Source organism: Pseudopipra pipra, chromosome 3 (assembly GCF_036250125.1).
Source record: "Pseudopipra pipra isolate bDixPip1 chromosome 3, bDixPip1.hap1, whole genome shotgun sequence".
Classification (NCBI taxonomy): domain Eukaryota; kingdom Metazoa; phylum Chordata; class Aves; order Passeriformes; family Pipridae; genus Pseudopipra; species Pseudopipra pipra.
The window spans coordinates 57,126,268-57,144,783 of NC_087551.1; the positions used below are offsets into that span (position 1 = coordinate 57,126,268).

At 39.2% G+C, this 18,516-nt stretch overlaps 1 protein-coding gene and 1 long non-coding RNA gene across 8 annotated transcripts in view; both read left to right on the top strand.

Annotated features, from left to right (window-relative positions):
• NHSL1 (NHS like 1) overlaps nt 1-18,516 on the top strand; it is a 182,395-nt gene that overhangs the window by 31,423 nt on the left and 132,456 nt on the right. Inside the window, exon 1 of one of the 7 annotated variants that reach the window (XM_064649340.1) lies at nt 7,845-7,924. The exons of the other annotated variants lie outside the window; for them this stretch is intronic. Coding sequence (XP_064505410.1) covers nt 7,897-7,924 — 28 coding nt within the window. The 5' untranslated portion in view covers nt 7,845-7,896. Of the gene's footprint in view, nt 1-7,844; nt 7,925-18,516 lie in introns of those variants that run through there. 7 annotated transcript variants of the gene reach the window in all.
• LOC135411590 (uncharacterized) lies at nt 8,881-18,515 on the top strand. The gene is made up of 2 exons (XR_010429219.1): nt 8,881-11,047; nt 13,281-18,515. It is a non-coding gene; the product is annotated as an uncharacterized LOC135411590 (long non-coding RNA).

An 18,516-nucleotide genomic window follows, 5' to 3' on the forward strand; every position in this document is an offset into this window, starting at 1 on the left:
ATTGGAGTGACTTGCATCAGAGGCTTCAAATGGAGAGCTGGAAGAAATGAGGAGGAGAAGGCAGGGCATTTAGGCAAGAGAAAGAAGATGAATAACTAAAAGCATACCAAAGGAAAGATCAGGAAGTTTGGGGCTCACCCTGAATGGAGCTCAAGGTTTGTGGCATTGAGATTGTGCCCTGTTTCACTGGTTTTGAGCAGCCAGCAAAGGAAGCGTCCCCTTTCTAATCCCTCATGCACACAGGGACACTGGGAGTTGCTATGAAAACTTTCAAGCTCTCATTGCAAATTCTGTCTGGCTACTGCAAATTATCACACATAGAGATTTTGACTGGCTGTTCTAATGCAAATGGACAACATTGATTCTTCTGTCACAAAAGAGTGATATTGAGCAAACCATCTGCATGGGTATTTTTCCTGGTACACACACTGGAAATATAGCTGTCTCAGTCTACTATGCTTTTATTTATACTTGATTAAAGCTACTTTTTTTTATTTGTGCCTTTTAAATTGTGAAAACTTTGTCTCCTGTTTTGTTTCTAAAGATATTTATTAATGAGGAGCTGATGTAGTTTGTTTTGGAGGCCGGGCTGTCTTATACAGAGTCGTATGAATTGAGATACAATCTCTGATAAACATGGACAAAATGAATGGTTCTTTACCAGTGGCCAGAATTATATTTATTGTTTGCAAGTTGTTTTAAATTGTAATGATCCCTTGACAAACTAGCGGAATGGCCTGTTGTGATTTGCAGCTGCCTGTGTCACAGAATGCGCTTACTAGTGCTTTCCACCCGCTATTCAGCTTGCTGTTGCCTGCTTGTTTTCTGTTTTAAAAAGTATTTTCATTGTCAAACCACATCCAAACTATTCAGTTGAAGCAGCCCATTTGCTAGCGCTCCGAGACGCTTCGCTTTGTCCCCGCTGACACCTGATGATGGATGCAGAATATTCTGAACCAAATGGTAAATATGAGTCTTCTACTTACGTTGCTATTTTTAGATATATTGATTTTATTCAGGTCTAGCACATTTTATGACTGATTCTATGTGGATGAGGTCACGGTACTGTCCAGAGCTCTGTATACAAGCAAAAATCCCATGGATGTAAATATATAGAAAACAAACAATGTAGGAAAAGAAAATCTTGTTTGTAGAACGTTGCTGTGATAAAAAAGGAAGATTTTTTTTTTGTCTCAAATTATTTCTGAAATCATAAAAATCCTACATAAATATGTAGGATCATAAGAATATTTGGTAGTAAGTAGGGGTCTTCTGTAAAAAGTAAGTAGGTGTCTTCTGTAAAATTTTAGAGGCGCCACAAAGCTAAATAGCATGAACTGAGAAGGAGCTATCAAAAAGAAAGGCATTTGGAATAGGAAAAAAATGTAGAAAAGCCTGAAATTTTGGGTACACAGTAAGTGCTGAGTTCTGTGACAAGATTGCATAAAAATCTGCAGACAGATATATGAAAGTCTGTGCACTGCATCTTTAATTCCTCGCACTTTTAATTTATTAAAGGTTTTTCTGCTCGGTTAGTGTCATATCAAATACTGAAAACTGAGATAGATAAGAGTGTTCCAAAGAAACTTGTCTGATTTTTTTCTAGAATCTTTGTTTGTATTTTAGGAATTAATGCAGTATCTGCAGGGCACAATTCTGCAGATATATACAATCTATGTTTTCTTTCACCACCTGAAGTGAACTGCTCATGTGATCAATCAAATGCATAAGCCTTTGCAGGATTAAATTTTAAATTATATAAAAATAAGTTCTCCAAAATATTTTTATGCATTTAAATGTCTTTAAGGTATATGTGTAACTGGTGTTTTGATGTTTTATCTCAGCTATGTGTATCTGCATAATTTCTGTAGTGGAAAACCCCCACTTGTTTCTTTCTTTTTGTTTCTCTATCTTACATATGCTCACTCTTTTTATTTTTTAACTCAACAAATTCAAAGATACTTTTAAAAATTACACACTTCTGAAAATCTAGAGGAGCTCCAATGATGTCATACTTTATAAAAAGGAAAAAAAAAAAAAAGAGTTCTCATTTTGATGTTGGAGAGCTTTTCTTCCTCTTCCTACCATGCAAGTGTTTATATTTTACGTTTTTAAGGAAATTAATTTTGAATGGTTTCTGATTAGTGGCTTGGCCTTGCTTCATTGTCTTGCTGATTTTCATATGGTTCTCTTAAAATATCAGCAAGGCAGACATAGCAATGAGGCAGAGCCAGCAGCCCTGGATGTTTCTGGCCACCTTAATGTGCGGAAAGCCCTTGTGGTAAAAGGTGGAACTGGGAAGCCAGGTCCTGAGGTGGGTGTCCCAGGCAGAGAGCGAGGGATGATGAGATGAGGAGGGAGGCAGTGGTCAGAGCAGCACAGGGAGGGGTTGCTGGAGAGAGGGCAATAAGAATTCGATGTTTTTTTTCTCCCAAATGAGGGAAATTTAAGATCTGATTTATAGCATCACATAGCGGGCTAGAACAAAAAGGGAATGTAACTGGGAGCAAAGATGCAAAATATCAGAAAAATGAGATGCTGAGGGGAAATGATGTGTTACGGCTTTGGATGCAGCCAGCAGTGCAACCACTGGCTACAGGGGCTGCAGTTCACTGAGGAGTGAGCTTGACAGCTGTGCCAGCTCTGCACCCCAGCAGTCCTGTGCTGCGATAAATAGAGAACTGGAGTGGTGTGGTGATACCCAGGTGAGATGTTCTGTGCTGGCTGAGTCATTGCTGACTGAGGTGAGACTGTTCAGCACTGGGACCTGACCTTTAAATCATTGCTCTCTTGTACTGAGAGGTGCATGGTTGTCCTGCAGAATGTCCCCAATCCAGGTTATTCCCTACCAACACTGGAACCTCCCTGTTTGAGGGACTGAGATTTCTTATTGCTGCAGTTACAGCATTCATTGCTCTCATTCATTCAGCTTGAAATAGGTTACACAGAAGTGTTCTGTAAAGGGCTGGAGATGTATAAAGGACTGGAGGAGAAAGCACAAATAAAACATCATTTCCACAGCACATTTAATTTTTTGTTTGTTTACATGTGGAAGACCTAACTAAATTGAAACAACTTCAGTTATTAGAAGACGAGTTTCTTCATGGCTATACAGTCAGTAGCTCTAAATTTATTCTCCTACCGCTGCCAGGTGAATTTTAAACTTGTTTAAGCAGGTGAAATTGGACTGCCTCTTTGTCACAACGAAACATGTGTTTCCTAGGAAACTGCAAATCAGAGGGTGGCGGCTTGCAGGTATTCCCTTCCATTTTTGCTTGTTATGCCTTGGCACTGCTGGATGGTAAGCGTTCTTGGAATGCAGCACGTGGCTGCCACAGCAGCACACTGCTTAACCCCATATTGGTTTTGTTTGTCCTCTTAGGTTTTATAAAAACTGGTATTTTTGTTATTATCTAGTAAAGAATTGTACATGCTATGTCTCATGTTGTACCTTTGCTAAAACTGTTTTCTTTTACTGTCAGTTTTTTTATCTTGTCAGAATAAAGGAGGCTTCGGAAAACCACAGTGAAGAGTTGTTTAGTATAAGGGAAGGCTTTAGTCATAACTTGCTTTCATTTATGACCTGCGATATATAAATCCACTCTGTTTTTCTTTGCCATATTTTAAGTGGTGGGCATTGCTGTAGTTGCAGCCTTGTCCCTAATGTTAATGATATGAAGTGCAGGATTGCAGCTCTTGGTGCTCTTGGCTGCCCAGTAGCTGCCATGGTCACTGGTGGCAGCCTTTTCGCCTTCTCTCTCTCTGGGTCAGCCTCTGCACCCGGGCTTGAGCCGGGCACTTGAACATGCACTTGGTCATAAGCAGCAGCCCCTGGGGTGGGGATGTGTCTGCAGGCACTGAGGAGGTAACCAGCGCAGAAATGAAACCTGCTCTTCATTTTCACATTAGTCCTCCACCTAATTTTTTTTCCTGACAAAGTGACTGTACCAGTTTTTTGCTGGCAGAAATTTGTCAGCCTGGCACTTTGATCCTGAACTCAGAAATAAATTGTTATTGAATTGTGATGCTGGTCTTTCCATTTGTTGAAGCTTGCAGTAGCTGCTCAAGAGGAATACAATGCCCTGCTAACTCTACTGTGTCAATGTTGGCTTCGTCACGACACCAGAAACATCTTTTGTTCACTGCTAGTTTATAAAGCTTTTCCTGATTGTTTTTAAATTGGTGTTACCCACTGAGAGAAGTTCTAGGTGGTTATTTTTTTTGGAAGAGCATGAATGCACAAATGTGCCTCTACTCACTGTGTGTCAGCTTAAGTCTGAAAAACTCTGAGGAAGAGAACACCATTATTTGATTTTAATAAATTTGAGAGTAAGCCTATTTCCCTCCCATTTTATTATGCTTCTTTTTTTTTTTTTTTGCTAAAGACCAGGAATTTGTATATTACCCAGAGGTGCTGAATTTCAGGCAATAGATGCTAGAGAAACCGGTCACTGAAAATTACATGTAAAAATGCTGCTCCTATGGTTGGAGAGATCAAGTAAACTGCAGTCACGTTGTTTATGTATTTGTTGATAGACTTCTTAATTAAATAGTTTCATTATTTTTCTATGTTTTTGTCTCTTCCCTGAAAAAAAAAATGTAGGCAAAGGGAAAGCATTGTAAAATAAAGATAGTACAAAGTTAAATTGAACTACAGAGTTTTAATGGGAGGTTTTATCAATTATGTTCTTTCCATCTGTTTGTGTTTGGGATAGGACAGGCCAAAGCTGAAATTTAAGACTTCCATGATTGTTTCAGGTTCTGCTAATTTGCTTATTGATAATTCAAAAGCAGTATCCCTTGAGGGCCTTGTGCCTTCTTGTGTTCCCAACCCTCTCTATGATTTATGTGAAACAATCACGCTTACCTGTGGACCAGAAATGAGTGAAGTTTTCTTTTCTGTTAGCTGGCAAATTACTTCTGTTGCTTTACTTCTTCAAAGGATTTAAAGACTTGTCGGAGGCCTAAATGAAATTGACTTTTTGGTTGTCTGAACTCTTGATTTTGTTACTGTTGCAGTGTCACCATTTTGCCAACTCTTGATTTTCCAGACTAGACAGGATCTGCATTTCTAATACAAAAATTCAGGCTTTTTACACATCAAAATGGAAGAAAAGTAGACAAGTTTCTTCAGAGCTATTTAACCTGGCGTCTTCTCATGAATACTAATTAATTTACTCAAGACTACCAGTGACATCAATTGTAGCAATTTTCCTTGAAATGTGAAATGCTGCAGTATCCACAAATTTTCAGGATTATTAATGACTCCAGTAATTTCTGAGAATTAAATTTTTGTAGCTTTACTATAAATTTTGCCTTTGTAGGGTAGATATTAGCCAAATAGAAAATATTTGCACAAGATACAAAGACTCTTCAGGACACAGGGTCATAAGGTTAGTGGGTGAAGCATGAAGAGTAATGAAACAGGGTATTTTAATACAACATTAAAATTATTTTATGAATTACATTTGCTGGAGTTTTTTTTTCTAATACTTCATCATATGAAAAAAAATCAAGCTTGCTAATACATTGTCAGTATTTTCTTTTCCACTGTCTTCAACTAAATTGAAGCCCAGCTCCATAATGATTTTCTTTCCCAACCTATCCTCTTTATTCCTAGTCTGTGAGAGTATAATTTGAGAAACACACCTATCCCCTGGGCAAGAACCAACAAAGTAGGACTTGTTCTACTAGATGAACTCTTTGACCAAAATAAAATGCTCCCAAATTAGAGCTGGGGTTGGGTTGAAGAAAACAATAAATTGAAGATTGAGAGCTTGCCGATATTCACATTTCCCCATACCAAACTTAGTACTTGTCAGTTGTGTCATCATCTGTCTTGCCATCATTTATCAAAATAAATGCCAGTGTAATAAATGCCAGTTTGGTGTAAATCTTAATAAAAAAAATCTTGATTATAAGTAACAATCAACATAGGAAAATTGTGGTGATGTTTTTGGTAAATGCTAAATTTTGATGTGAAATCTGTGGTAAGAGTTCTGCTAGGGCACAACTGAGATGGACAACCTTTCATGCTCGTAGTCTGTATAAACAGCTTGGCTTGGAAAGAACAATAGAAGTTGTTTTGAGGGCAACAGATGATTTGGAACTTGGTTTTGTCCATACAGTCTTGTTTATAAGTGGCTGTTACATTTAATTGTCATGTTCACAGCTCTTGTCCAGTTAGAGGTTTCCTTCATATTTCTTTTAATCTTGGGTGATTTTCACTGTATGTGGTTAAAGCTGAAATCAAACATGAATGTTAATCCATAGCATTGTTTGAATGTTACACAAACAGATATTATTTTAGTAGATTCAAAGTGCATATTACTAAATTAGAAGCAGTTCTAGCAGGAGGTGTCATGTTTGAAAGCAGTGCAACAGAACATTGGTGCTATAATAGAATATCCTTCAGAATTTAAGGTTACAATTTAAGCACCTTACCCTTCAAGTCTAAAGATGGTCCTTTTGTTAGAGACTTCCTTATGCTGAGTTGTGGATATAGCAACAAGGAGCAGTTGGCCTTAGCTTGTGCAGCTGGAACCTGGTTTGATGAGTGTGTTCATACACGTTCAGTCTTGGGTCTGTTGGACTGATTTCCTAGTGCAGTTGGCTGGCTCTTGTGAGGGGAAACTATATGGAAACTGAAAACAGTGTTTCAGGGAGAGGCTACAAGTGGCAAGCAATTCCACTTGCTCCCATGTTGCAATCTAGACATTTTAACTGGGCATATACCAAGGTAAACAGACTCTGGTTTCTGGGAGGAAAACTACATGTGCAAATGGACAACCTTTGTCTTGGGATAGGATGTGTGGGTGGAGATAGGAGTAACTTTACTTGTCTGACTTCTACTAACTGCTACAAATCGTCAGAAACGTGATGTGAGTTTTGGTGTCTGAGGAAGGAACTACCACAGAGTTTAGGGAGTTCCTGCCTTGAGCTCTCAGCTGTAGGTTAATGCCTTGACAGCAAGATTTTCCAAAGCTTATCTATTAAGTGCTGCTTTATCATGAAACTTATTTAAAAAATTTTATCCTCAATCTACTTTGAGGTTTCACTGTAATAAAGATGTAAATAGGGCAGAATATTTTCATGCTCATTTTATAAATTCAGGAATAGTTTACTTCTCTGTCACTTGCTCCAATTTTTACATAAATTCTTAACCAGAATTTATTATACTAAATGGCATGACAGTAAAAAAATCAAGCCAGATATCATTGTGACTCTTGGAAATTTGTCCTCTGCAAAGGTATCTGTCTTCCTTAAAAGCATTAAATCTGTCCATATTTGCTATTTTCCTACTTCACAATTAACATGTGCCTAAACTTTTGCATTTCTGACTGCTTTCCTACATTGTGTAGGTATTTAATGTATTTGCACACTTGGATTTCATAGAATCGTAGAATGGCTAGGGCTGGGAGGGACCTTAAAGGCACCATCTAGTTCCAAACTCCTGGCCGTGGGCTGGAACACCTTGTACTAGACCAGGTTGCTCAAAGCCTCATCCAACCTGGCCTTGAACAATTTCAGGGATGGGGTGTCAACAACGTCTCTGGGCAACGTGTTCCAGTGCCTCACCACCCTCACAGTAAAGAGTTTCTTCCTAATATCCAATCTAAACCTACCCTCTTTCAGTTTAAACCCATTTTCTCTTGTCCTGTCATTACACTGACTGATAAAAAAATCCCTCTGCTTCCATTAAGATGAACACCCAGAAAGTTTTTGGTAATTGTTTTAGAAAGAGTGAACTTTGGCTGGATAGCATTTTCCGGTTCACTGTCTACTGTGCTTTTGCCTTATATTCCCTTTTGTCTGTGCTATTTCCTTGCAGACCCTGCTGTTCAGCCGTCGGGCCAGGAGAGAGAGTTGCAGCCAACCATAGCTCCTTGCAAAACCATGCCCTTGCCATCGTTGCTCTTCAGCAGTAGGCACATCAGTGTTTCCAAATATTTGCTACTATCCTGTTCTTCCAGCCTTTGCTGCCTTCTGATGCTCAAGTAGTTTGTCCCACTTTTGTCAGTATTGTGTATTAACTTTACTTGTCAGTGAAGTGATTGCTTCGCTGTCATCCTTGCCAGTTCTAATGTTTAGTCATTGAATGCCTTTCCCTTTTCTTTCGTGTTATATAGCATGCACGAGCTTTTGCTGAGTGATATATGCAGAATTATTCATCATTTTAATATATAAAGGTTTAATACATACCTGAGTCTAATGAGTAAGGAAATAGTTGTTTAAGTTGCAGCATTTTATTTATATCTTGTAACTCAAAATAAACAATGCAAGTCCATAGGCTCCATTCCAATTAACCATACTTATAATAGTACTGTGAAGCTGCATGTCTTCTCTATTTCCATTCCTTCTTTCCATCAACCCCACCATTTTATTTATCCTCATTTGTTTTATTTTCTCTCAAGGCTTTAAGTGACTTTGAGAAAATATTTTTTATTGTTTGTTTATACAGCTTGGGTTGGAGTCTCCTAGTGGGAGTTTTCCATGGGAGTGACACAGGTGAAAGACAGCAATTCTGGCACCAACATTAAAGTAAAGGGGTAGGGCCAGTTTTAGGATGAGCATAAGCTCCAAATTATGATCTGGAAGCAAAATTGGAGTAGCCTGTTTCTCTGTTCTGCTCGAGTCTGTAGTTTCATACCAAGCTTTTACAGAGCAAAGCCTTCATGAATGGTCAGTTATACCTGCACATCTCCTGGAATTTCATCTAGTAATCTCTATACCAGGCTCAATAACACATGTCTGAGCTGATCATCTCTCATAGAAATATGTTTGAAAACTAAAAATTAACAAAAGATAAAAATATTTTTCATCATAAAAGAGAAACGTTTTGTAAGTACACTTCAGTCTGTTCTACTTCTCTAAGAGTTTGTAGTCTGCAATATATGTGAGAAATACAAACTTTAATTCTTTTCAAAAGAGAAAAATAACTACAAAATATTTGAACTTGAGTAACATTTTTCTGTAGTAAGTTGGGTTTTCCTGGCATTACTTGTACAATGCCATGTCTATGGAAATGTCAAATTTGCAATTTATTTGCATCATTTCAAGATGCAATGCTAGAAGCACTTAGAGAGGCCACATACTCAGCAAAAACTTAGTGCAGAAAGAAACTCAAATGTTATCAGCTCTGAAGCTGGACATAGTGGCTTTATCAATGTGTGTCTGCCATACAGCTCTTGATCAAGCCTGTGGAGTTTGCATCCTCACTATGAGGAATTTTCTAGCACTAACACTTTTTACCAAATAGGCAGGGCTTCCAGTAAAGGTGGCACTGCATCAGCCCATGGTGTCTAAGATGCGGGAAAAAATCATCTTTCTGTTACATTCCTTTTGTTCTTCAAGTGCTATAACCAGTTAATTTTGCTAGATTTACATCAAATGCATCTTTCTACAAAAACACAGTAACTGTTCTGAACATGGTATGTGCTGTACACTTTGAGAAGATTTCATGAGCAACAGTAGTTTCTTGTGGCCTCTGCAGTGTATTTTTGTGCTGGTGTAATTCCAGGGAGCCAAAGGTTCTCTCTCTGTTGTCAGAGCTGAAGAAAACGCAGTATTAGAAACTTATAATCTTCTCTTGGGGGCTAATTTTAATGAAATATTAATAGAGAAGAAAATAGCTGCTAAATAGAAGTAAATGTTAATTTATTAACATGGGGAATGTAGCAGGGAGAATTGATAAAATACATTTTGTGTGAGTTTTACTACGTACACCAATTTCCACATAAATAAACATCATTGGGATGTACTTCCAAATCTTGATGAATTTTTTTGATCTGCATGCCACAGTATACTGCCAGAGACCTGAAGAGCTATAGATCAAGCTTCATGAGCTCTAAGCGAGCTGAAAGCTTCTGTGTGTTAGTATTAGCTTTGGTTAAGATATTTATTGGAGTTGCTGTTTGGTTAAACTTTCAGGTCTGTATATATTAATTTTCCAAATTAGTAATTTATAAAAGTAAGTGGAATATGGATTACATAGGTGCATTTGGGAATCTCTGCTAATAAAAGGTATAAAATACCTTTTCTTGTCTATGTAATTGTGAGGTTTGCCAGGACAGGGGGCACAAAACAAGGCCTGCTACCTTTTTTAAACTGTTTTTTTCAGTGTACGTGAGTTTTCTACATGGTTATTTTATTCTCCAAAATTTATCTGTGCAAGAATTAGTCAAACCAGTGACTCTTGCTACTTTCCTCTGCTGCATTGTTGCACACGTGATATTTACTGCACATGAGGCTTCTTTTACATTCTGCAGAACCCTGCCACATTTTTCTGTTCTCTTTCAAAGCAGGAGTTCACATCTAAATGTTTTCTCACTCTGGTGATGGAAAAGGTCTGTTAGAGTATGCTGTAATAACTCTGCAGAAGGGTTAAAACCCAGGGGAACAGGAAGCAAGCATTTGAAAAGATTGAAAGGTATTTGTATTTTAATAGAAGTGATGAGTACTTTACTTTTCCTTGGGCATGAATGCTGTTTGCCTTACAAATGAGAATTCAGTTTCTCAAATCGAAGATAATTTAAACAGTTGTGAATGTATGAATGAAACAAAACTTAGAGATTGTGAAAGTAACGCAAATAAATTAACAATTTTTTTCTTTTTAAAAGTTGAAGTAAATTGGGTTCAGGGGATTTGAAAGTGATATGGAATAAAAAAACCTAGGCATTTAACTGCCCTCACAACCCTGCTTATAACACAAGTGTTTCAGCAACTACATTTTTTCCTTGAATTCAAAGCTTTGTTTGAATGTCAGTGTTACATACACTGGAACACAAGAGGTTTGGGTTTTGCAAGTAAAGCTCTTCTATGTGTGTTTTCCTGCATGTGGCTGTTCAGGAGCACAGGTGACAAGCCTTGGGCGGTTACCTCTCTTGGGATGCCATGTCACAGTTTGTCCTTTTGTGACCTAAAATTGGGCTTGCAGCCTGGGTGTGCCAGCCACAGGCAGTTCCTTCAGTGGGTAGCTCATATCTTACACTCTGTAGGGGACTCCCTTCTGCAGTCTAGTGACAGCAGACATCATCAGTGACAGAGAGTCAGCATCTTTTGGATACACAATATGATACTGCATGAGATGTAGCTTTTTCTCCAAAAAGGCTTATGTGGATAGGGTTTACTTGCTCATTTTTAAATTCCTCTAAGCCTAGATAAATCTGTCTCTGGCAGAGAGAACTGGCTTTAACTGTGTTTTTTACAAGATGAATTCATATCCCTTGTTCCAACCCCTGTGCACACCGGTTGTTCCAGCGCAGCCGTACAGCTCTCATGTGACCCAGAGCGGGGACTGGTTCTGGTTTAAAAATGCAAAAAACCCCAGCATGTTTTGTGGTTTTTGTTTTGCTCAGTGAAGCCAGATCTCACTCTCAGCGTGGCTGTGTAAACAGACATGCTGGCATCGCTGTAGAGTGTGGGGCAGCAGCATTTCAGTCAGGCACTACCATGGAGGCTCTGGTGGATGAAATTATGTCATGAACTTACAGCATGACTGAGTGGGGGTCAGCTTGTCCTCTTGTCACTGGCACAGTCATGCTGATTATTGTTTTTTTGCCTCTGCTTCATTCAGACCTCTTCCCTTTCCTTGAGGTATGAAATAGCCTTTGATTCATTTGTAAGCTTTGGGAAAACTAGCACATTCAAATATGGATGGATTTATGCAGGCAGTCTCTCCAATTAATGGTGTTGGCACTCAGTTCCTTTTGAAGCTGTGTCTTTGAGACATTTACCTGCTTGCTGATTTTCCTTTTTTTTTTTTTTTTTTTTTTTTCTGCTTGGAAGCTTGGCAACCCCTTTATAGCTTACTTTCTTCTTCACCAGAGAAGCAGAGGTACAAGTTGAAGAACACATCTGACAACGCTGATCAAAAATAAGCATTTTTCTACTTCTTTGCAACCCCTACCTCACCTCAAGTTAGTCTTTAAAATTTCCAGTACAGTAGTTGGCCAAAATAGTTAAATTTAAATACTTTGGAAGACACCTCCATCCTCCCTGTTCTTGACTTCAGTTTTTTCTGTGGACTGATTATACTGGTTTGTTATCTCAGTTTGCTGCTGGGGTTGGTTGCAGATACATCTCTGATGTGAGATGGTGGCAGAAGCTGCCACTGTTATTACTGGGTTTTGAATATGTTGTAGTCTGGTATTTTCCTGCTTCTAGAACTCTTTGAAGAGCCTGAGAACCAGTTGTGTGTGCTTTTTGAAGTTCTTCCTCTTGAGTGAGGCAGGAATCCCAACTGGCTGTCCCTGCCGATGGATGAACCTGCTGATGCTTTTCCTTAGGACTGCATCCTGAAAAATGGATGCAGTGATATAATGGCTACCCTGCTTTTTATCCTTTTCCTTCATTTCTTCTGTTATTCCGAGCTCACTGAGGAGTAGCACTTCAGTGTATGCCTAAAACCACGTAGAGGTATCTGCAGCATTGCTAGGACTGGCAAGTAAAAAAAATTGCAGGTTTCTGCATGTGTTGGGGAGGCCTTAGCTGTAAGAACTGGTATCAGTCTGATTCTTACTGCATTCAGGTTTCGATGTTTGAAACAGCTCAGTTGTATAAAATCATACATAGTAATTTGAACAAAGCAAGAGAAGAGGAAAGGAAATGACCAAAGGACCTTGAGCAGGCTCTTATTAAGACTGTAACCAAAATACATGTAGAATTTAGAATTAAAGACCAAGTTTGCTTTTACACTTCTCATCTCAATATTACAGTTTCAAAGGAAAGGGATTAGTCTGACTTCTCAGTTAACAGAGGAAAGAGGTGAGAGGTGGAAAAATGTCTAATTCACCAGTTAGTATGCATCCAAAATTGTCATGTTAGGCTTTGGCTCATTTTGTATATGCATGATTGCAATTTCCCCTTTGCTTAATGCATGGAGATCAAGCATTTCAGGAGACCTGGCAAAAAGGATGGGAAGCATGCTCTGTGTGGGAAGCTGCTGTTGCCCCTTGCCTGCACTGTGGCCGATGCCTGCACTGGTTCATCTTCATCCTTCTTCTGGGTGGTGGGCTGTGGGACAAGCTTCAGTATGGGAGGACCACGTGTGCACATGGCCTGCTGGCTGCTCTGTGCTGATGAAATGGCTTTCAAGGCATTTAAAAAACAAGTATATGTTTGTGATAGATCAAATGGGTATCATTGATGTAGATGGTTTGAATGTTTTAGTGGAGAGATATGAGCTGTAATTTTTCAGTGGAGGATTGTGCTGTGCTCTACTCTCATCCCCATCTCTTCCACCCTTCATGATTTCTTTTTGTTATTTTTCAAAAACACAGGTATTTGACTCCCTGGATGTTTTGAGACTGTGCTAGTGCTGCGATACATCAGGAACAAAACGGCTGTGGATATTCACTTTATCCAGGCCATCATTCAACTGTTGCAACAAATTATACATAGCTTGTTATGCACACAACACAGACTTGTCCCTATAAATCACCAGCCCTCAAGTGCAGTCGGGTTCAAGTCCATACCTGAGTCTGCGCAGCTCAAGGAAGTCTGGTTTTGTCTGACAGGCAGCAGAGACATTGCATGTTGACTAACCAGATGACAAATCTTATGCCTGTAGTAACTGAGATTGTATTAATTGTACTTATGGTAGCTCTCTGCTGAATGGACTCAGCCTGCCACAAAGCAGGGCGATGTTGGTAGCTGGGCTCTGGTTAGATCCCATCCTTTCAGTAAGAGGGGAAAGCATTCCTGGCTAAGGAGAGAGCTCATGGCACAAAGCTGTGCACAGGGCTGATGGGAGCTCAGGTGATTGTAATTCAGGTGGAAGTATGGAAAAATGAAAGAAGGAGGAATGTAAACTGTGTGAAATGTGAGTATACTGGCTCAATCGTAATACTGTAAATCGAAATATAAATATTTAAAATCTTTTACTTAACCTCATTGTGTAACCACATCCATGTGCAGTCAGAACATGAATGCAACTTCATATAAATAGAGCACATGAAAGTTATGTAGAAAAGAATCCACATTTAGTCAGTTTGGTACAGTTTCTGGGTGATGTGTCACTGTCTTCCACTGCATTACCAGTAGCATTGCAGTGTTCAGTGGTTCCAAATGTGAACATCCTGTAACAGAGGCACCTCTCAGCCACTTAGTTGTCTGGCCAGATTGAATTAAGATGCTTTGAGCAGGGACTATGATCAGTAGTACTCTTCAGGTAATGCAGAGTGTAGTTTGAAGAGTGAAGCAGAGAGCCCAACTCAAAACCAAGAGACAGCTCTTGGAGTGAAACTGCTGTCTAGGTTGATATTGCTGGCATTGAATATTCAGTGTTTTGAAGAAGAGATACCAGACGAATGGGTGTGTTTTGTGTGCATTATGGTATGCCAAGCTGATACGCAGAACTGGTTTACTACATGATGTTTGTCTCGTGATGGGAGGTGGAGCTTGAAAACAACAGTCATTTAGTCCTGAGTTTCTTCACCGGTTACTTTTCCTTTATTGCCTTTCTGCATTTTATTATAGCTGCAGACATGTACGTTCCTCTAATAGAACAGAGGACAGTGACATATATATAACTGAAGTCCCTATGCGATTACCGGTGTAATAAAAACAAGTGATTCAGTAACTTTTTATGAAAGCTGTAAATAATGAAATTAAAGATCTGCTGAAGGTGATCATTTTCCATGAGAAGATCTCATGATCTTGTGTACGTATGTGGAAACTGCGAAGCTCTCAAGTCCTGCTTCTGGCCCTGGCAGTGACTGCTGTGGCGGTGAGCAAGTTAAATCACTTCTCCCCCGGCTTCCATGTTAAGTAGTTTCCTCTATTAACTGGCCGAATAGTTTGTTTCCTCTGGAGCACTTCATCAGGGAGCTGCCAAACCTGACGTACAGTGGATCCTGTCTTATTCTTTGACTAGTCTCATTGGGTGTGCTTGTTATGAAGTAATTAGACTTTGTTATGAGTAAGCAGCATCAGGCTAGAAACTTAATATCCTTCTGAGATGAGTGCTGCTTAAATAATAACTAACCTTCTACTTTGTCTATCCAGTCTAGTTTAAGTCCAGTAAGCTTTCAAAATGAAACACTATATTGTATGGCTCTAATAATGTCCTGTAAATAGCTGCTGCTTCATACTTCATTTAGAGCTGCCTTATACTTGATGAAAATACATACGCTGACATGACCTTTCCTTACTAATGTACACTTTTTAATTCAAATATCTTTCTTTTGCTGATGAGCTCTTCCTATTCTGTCTTGGCCTCAGCATTAATTCTCATCTTGCATATTACTGTTCCTTTCAAAGCAATTATTGCTTACATGCACTGCTGTACTTGCTGTACGAACATTTTCATTTGGGATATAATATAAAGTAAAATAGAGCTGGATATTTCAAACTTCGTATTAGCTAGACCTGCTTAGGGAATCCTGTTTTGCTGCTTCTTCAATTCTGTCTTCCTTTTGCTTCCTATGTTTTATCTATGGAAGCTGCTGAGTATGAATACCCTTTGCTAACCTTGTGTCTTTTCCTAGTATTTGGAAAAATTTGATAGGGTTAGGAGGTGGGTGATGGTGTTCAGTAAGACTTGGGAGTGAGAGAACATGATCCTGTTTGTAGAAATGCAGTCCGAATTATTTTAGATGAGTAAGTCAGCTATAGAAATTCCAGTTGTCAACATAGGTCCCTTGAGCTCTCTGTGCTACGTAGAGGCATGGTGACGTGGTGATAGAGCACAGGTAAAGCTGCCTATATCACCATAAAGTTGTATAATTATGGTGGTTTCAAATGCATCGGCTGTCCTTCCCCTTCCACCTCCTGTCATTTCACCTGACACACTGCCTTGTACCATGGGCTGGTTGTGCCATTGCAGCTCTGTGAGCTGTGCAACTCTGCTGTGAGCCAGAGTGTACGCCGTCACAGAAAAGGAAAAAAGGAAAAAGATCAGGCTTTTTTCATCAGTGTCACATCCTTGCTGGGTATAACTAGTGGGGAAAGACATGGCAGGGATGAAGTGGTGAGGAACAGCAATTGTTCAAATAGAAGTACTGCTCTTGCTTTGAGTGTTAAGGAGATGGTGTCAGAGCACACCAGCAAGTTAAAAGTCATTGACTTACTGCCTGCTTAGATGTTACTGTGCATTGCTTCAGATGATTCCACTGTTTGTGTATGCTTTAAACAAAGTGAATGTGGTTAATTTAATGTCTATTTGTGCTGTGGTTGGGACTGCTCTAGACAATGTAAGGTCAGCGACCAGCTCTCTGCTAACAGAGAGCTAACAGCTCTCTGGTAACTTTTGAAGAGGCACAAGACAGAAAACATTTTCATTTCCATGCACGATCCTTGAGGAGCCACCATGCTGTCTCCTCCTGGGATGGGCTCTTCCTGACCCAGGTGGGTTTCTTTAGAAATGAAAACGGGAAGAAGTGTGTCAGGGCAGGTCTTGGTGCAATAGTTACCAAGGGGAGATAAAGCATAAGGAGGGTAGGGGCTTCCCCTGAGGCGTTCAGGCTGTGCTCATGTATCAGGCCCATCGCTGCTCTTCTGCTCTGGGGGAGGCTTGCAGTACACCCCAGGAGGCACCGCAAGAAGGGAAGGGCAGGGGAGGTGTATTTTGTGTGGATTTCGACTTTCCCCTCAAGCTCTTTCTAAACAGAACAAGAGGAACAAAACCTTTCCCCCCAAATGTTTCTTCATAAAAGGTGTAAGAACAACCACAAACCCTTTAGTGTTATGCAGATAATTCAGAGGGCACCTCAAACACAACCTTCAGTTGTTTGAAGTTAGTTTTTGTTGAAGTTGTATGTGTGCCTCTAAAATTTCCAGATGCTTAGATATTTGCTTAACAAAAAAGCTTGTTTTCTTTGAGCTAAACTAAATACCCAAGATTTGAAAAGACTTCTTAGGCAAAAGAGCTACCTTCTCATCCCGAAGACTAATTATTGAGGCTTTCTGTTTTCTCAGGAGTCTCATTCTCTTAGAATACATATTGCATTTTCAGAGCACATTTCCTCGCTTAGAATTTCACTTGTTGGGATTAGCTATTGTAGTACTGTCACCTACCCCGCAGGGTTGCTCCTGCTTGGCTGCACAGGGGAGAAAAGGGAGAAATTACTGCAGCTTGCTAAGATACTTTGCCCTAACTATGATGCTTACATTGTGAAGCAATGGTCCACCTCAGTGCTGACCATGGGACAGCATGCATTTGCTTTCTACTCCTGGAATTCCAGGATGAGAAATGACCTGTATTCAGATGTAAATAAAATTGCTAATTCAGCTACTCCAGGTCTAAGTTTTTCAAATTTGTTTCTGGGTTTTTTTTGCTCTTGCAAGTCTTTATGTTTTTTTAAGGAAGGAGGTGTTATTCCTTACAAGAGGAAAGGATTGAAGTTTCTTTTTATTAGGTTAAGTAAAACTAGGACGTTGGTGCATGTACAGGCTACTTTTGGGCCAGTGAGAATGGCACCCACTACATGGCCTTGATTACGCAGCTAAGGGAATAGAAGCACTCTGGTTTTTAATTTCCACAATTTAAGCACAGTAAAATGCTGTCAAATAATGTCTATCAAGATCTTGTAAGTTTGTTGAGACCCTTTTCTTCTGCTTTTCTTCCTTGCTAAGCTGCTCAGTATTCCAGCATCCTCAAAACTTCTGCATGCTGTGAAGTAACGAAGCAGAACATTAAATCTTTTAAATCCTGTGAGTGCCAGCAATCTACTGAGCATTTCACAGCACTGTTGTCAGTGAAGAATGCTTGTGTGTATTCTCTACATTGTAATCCCCTGAGTGTGAAATTAGATCTGCTACCAGTTTCTTTTTCTCTTCTTTAATTCTTTTTCATATCAAATATAATATGTACTTTAATTGCCCTGTTTCTGGTTATATAAAGCAAGACATTCCCCTTTTGATAAGTAGATTTCCAACTTTTTTTTTTTTAGTAGCACAGGTTAATAGTACAATTTAGATGGAATGGATGATTGTGTGAAGAATTACAGACTTTTTTTTCCCCTTTGTTTTTACATGTGACCTCCTTTTGACTATTTACCAATGTCAGTCCTATACATCTCCATTTTTGTTTTTAAAATCTGCTTTAATAGCATATGGCCTTTTTGTGATCAAAGTTGGGCTTATTGAGCGCTTTCAAAACAATACTTTGCTAAACATAAAGATAATATTGTATTAACTTCAAGTTTCAGAAGCACAGCACTGACAGTCTTAAACAGTTCTTATCCCTTACTGTGTTATTTTTATCACAAGTGTTAACTCAAAAGTCTTTTTCTTTTTTCCCCTCAGTTTAAAAAAGTCAGTAAACTTTTCTATATCTATATCTTCAGCTGTGAAATGAGACCGATGCTTACCTGGCACATCATGGAGTAATGTGAAACTGGTTAGGGTTTGAGATTTAGAAAGGGGCTGGGAGAGCACTGAAAATGTGTGAATTACTGATGTTTAGTAGCTGGTACAGATGTACAGTTATCTGCATGGATGAAAAATATATAGACGACTGTAAAGACACAAATGAGATTGAATTGGATTAGTTTGAATAAAGGAATCCTGTGGTAC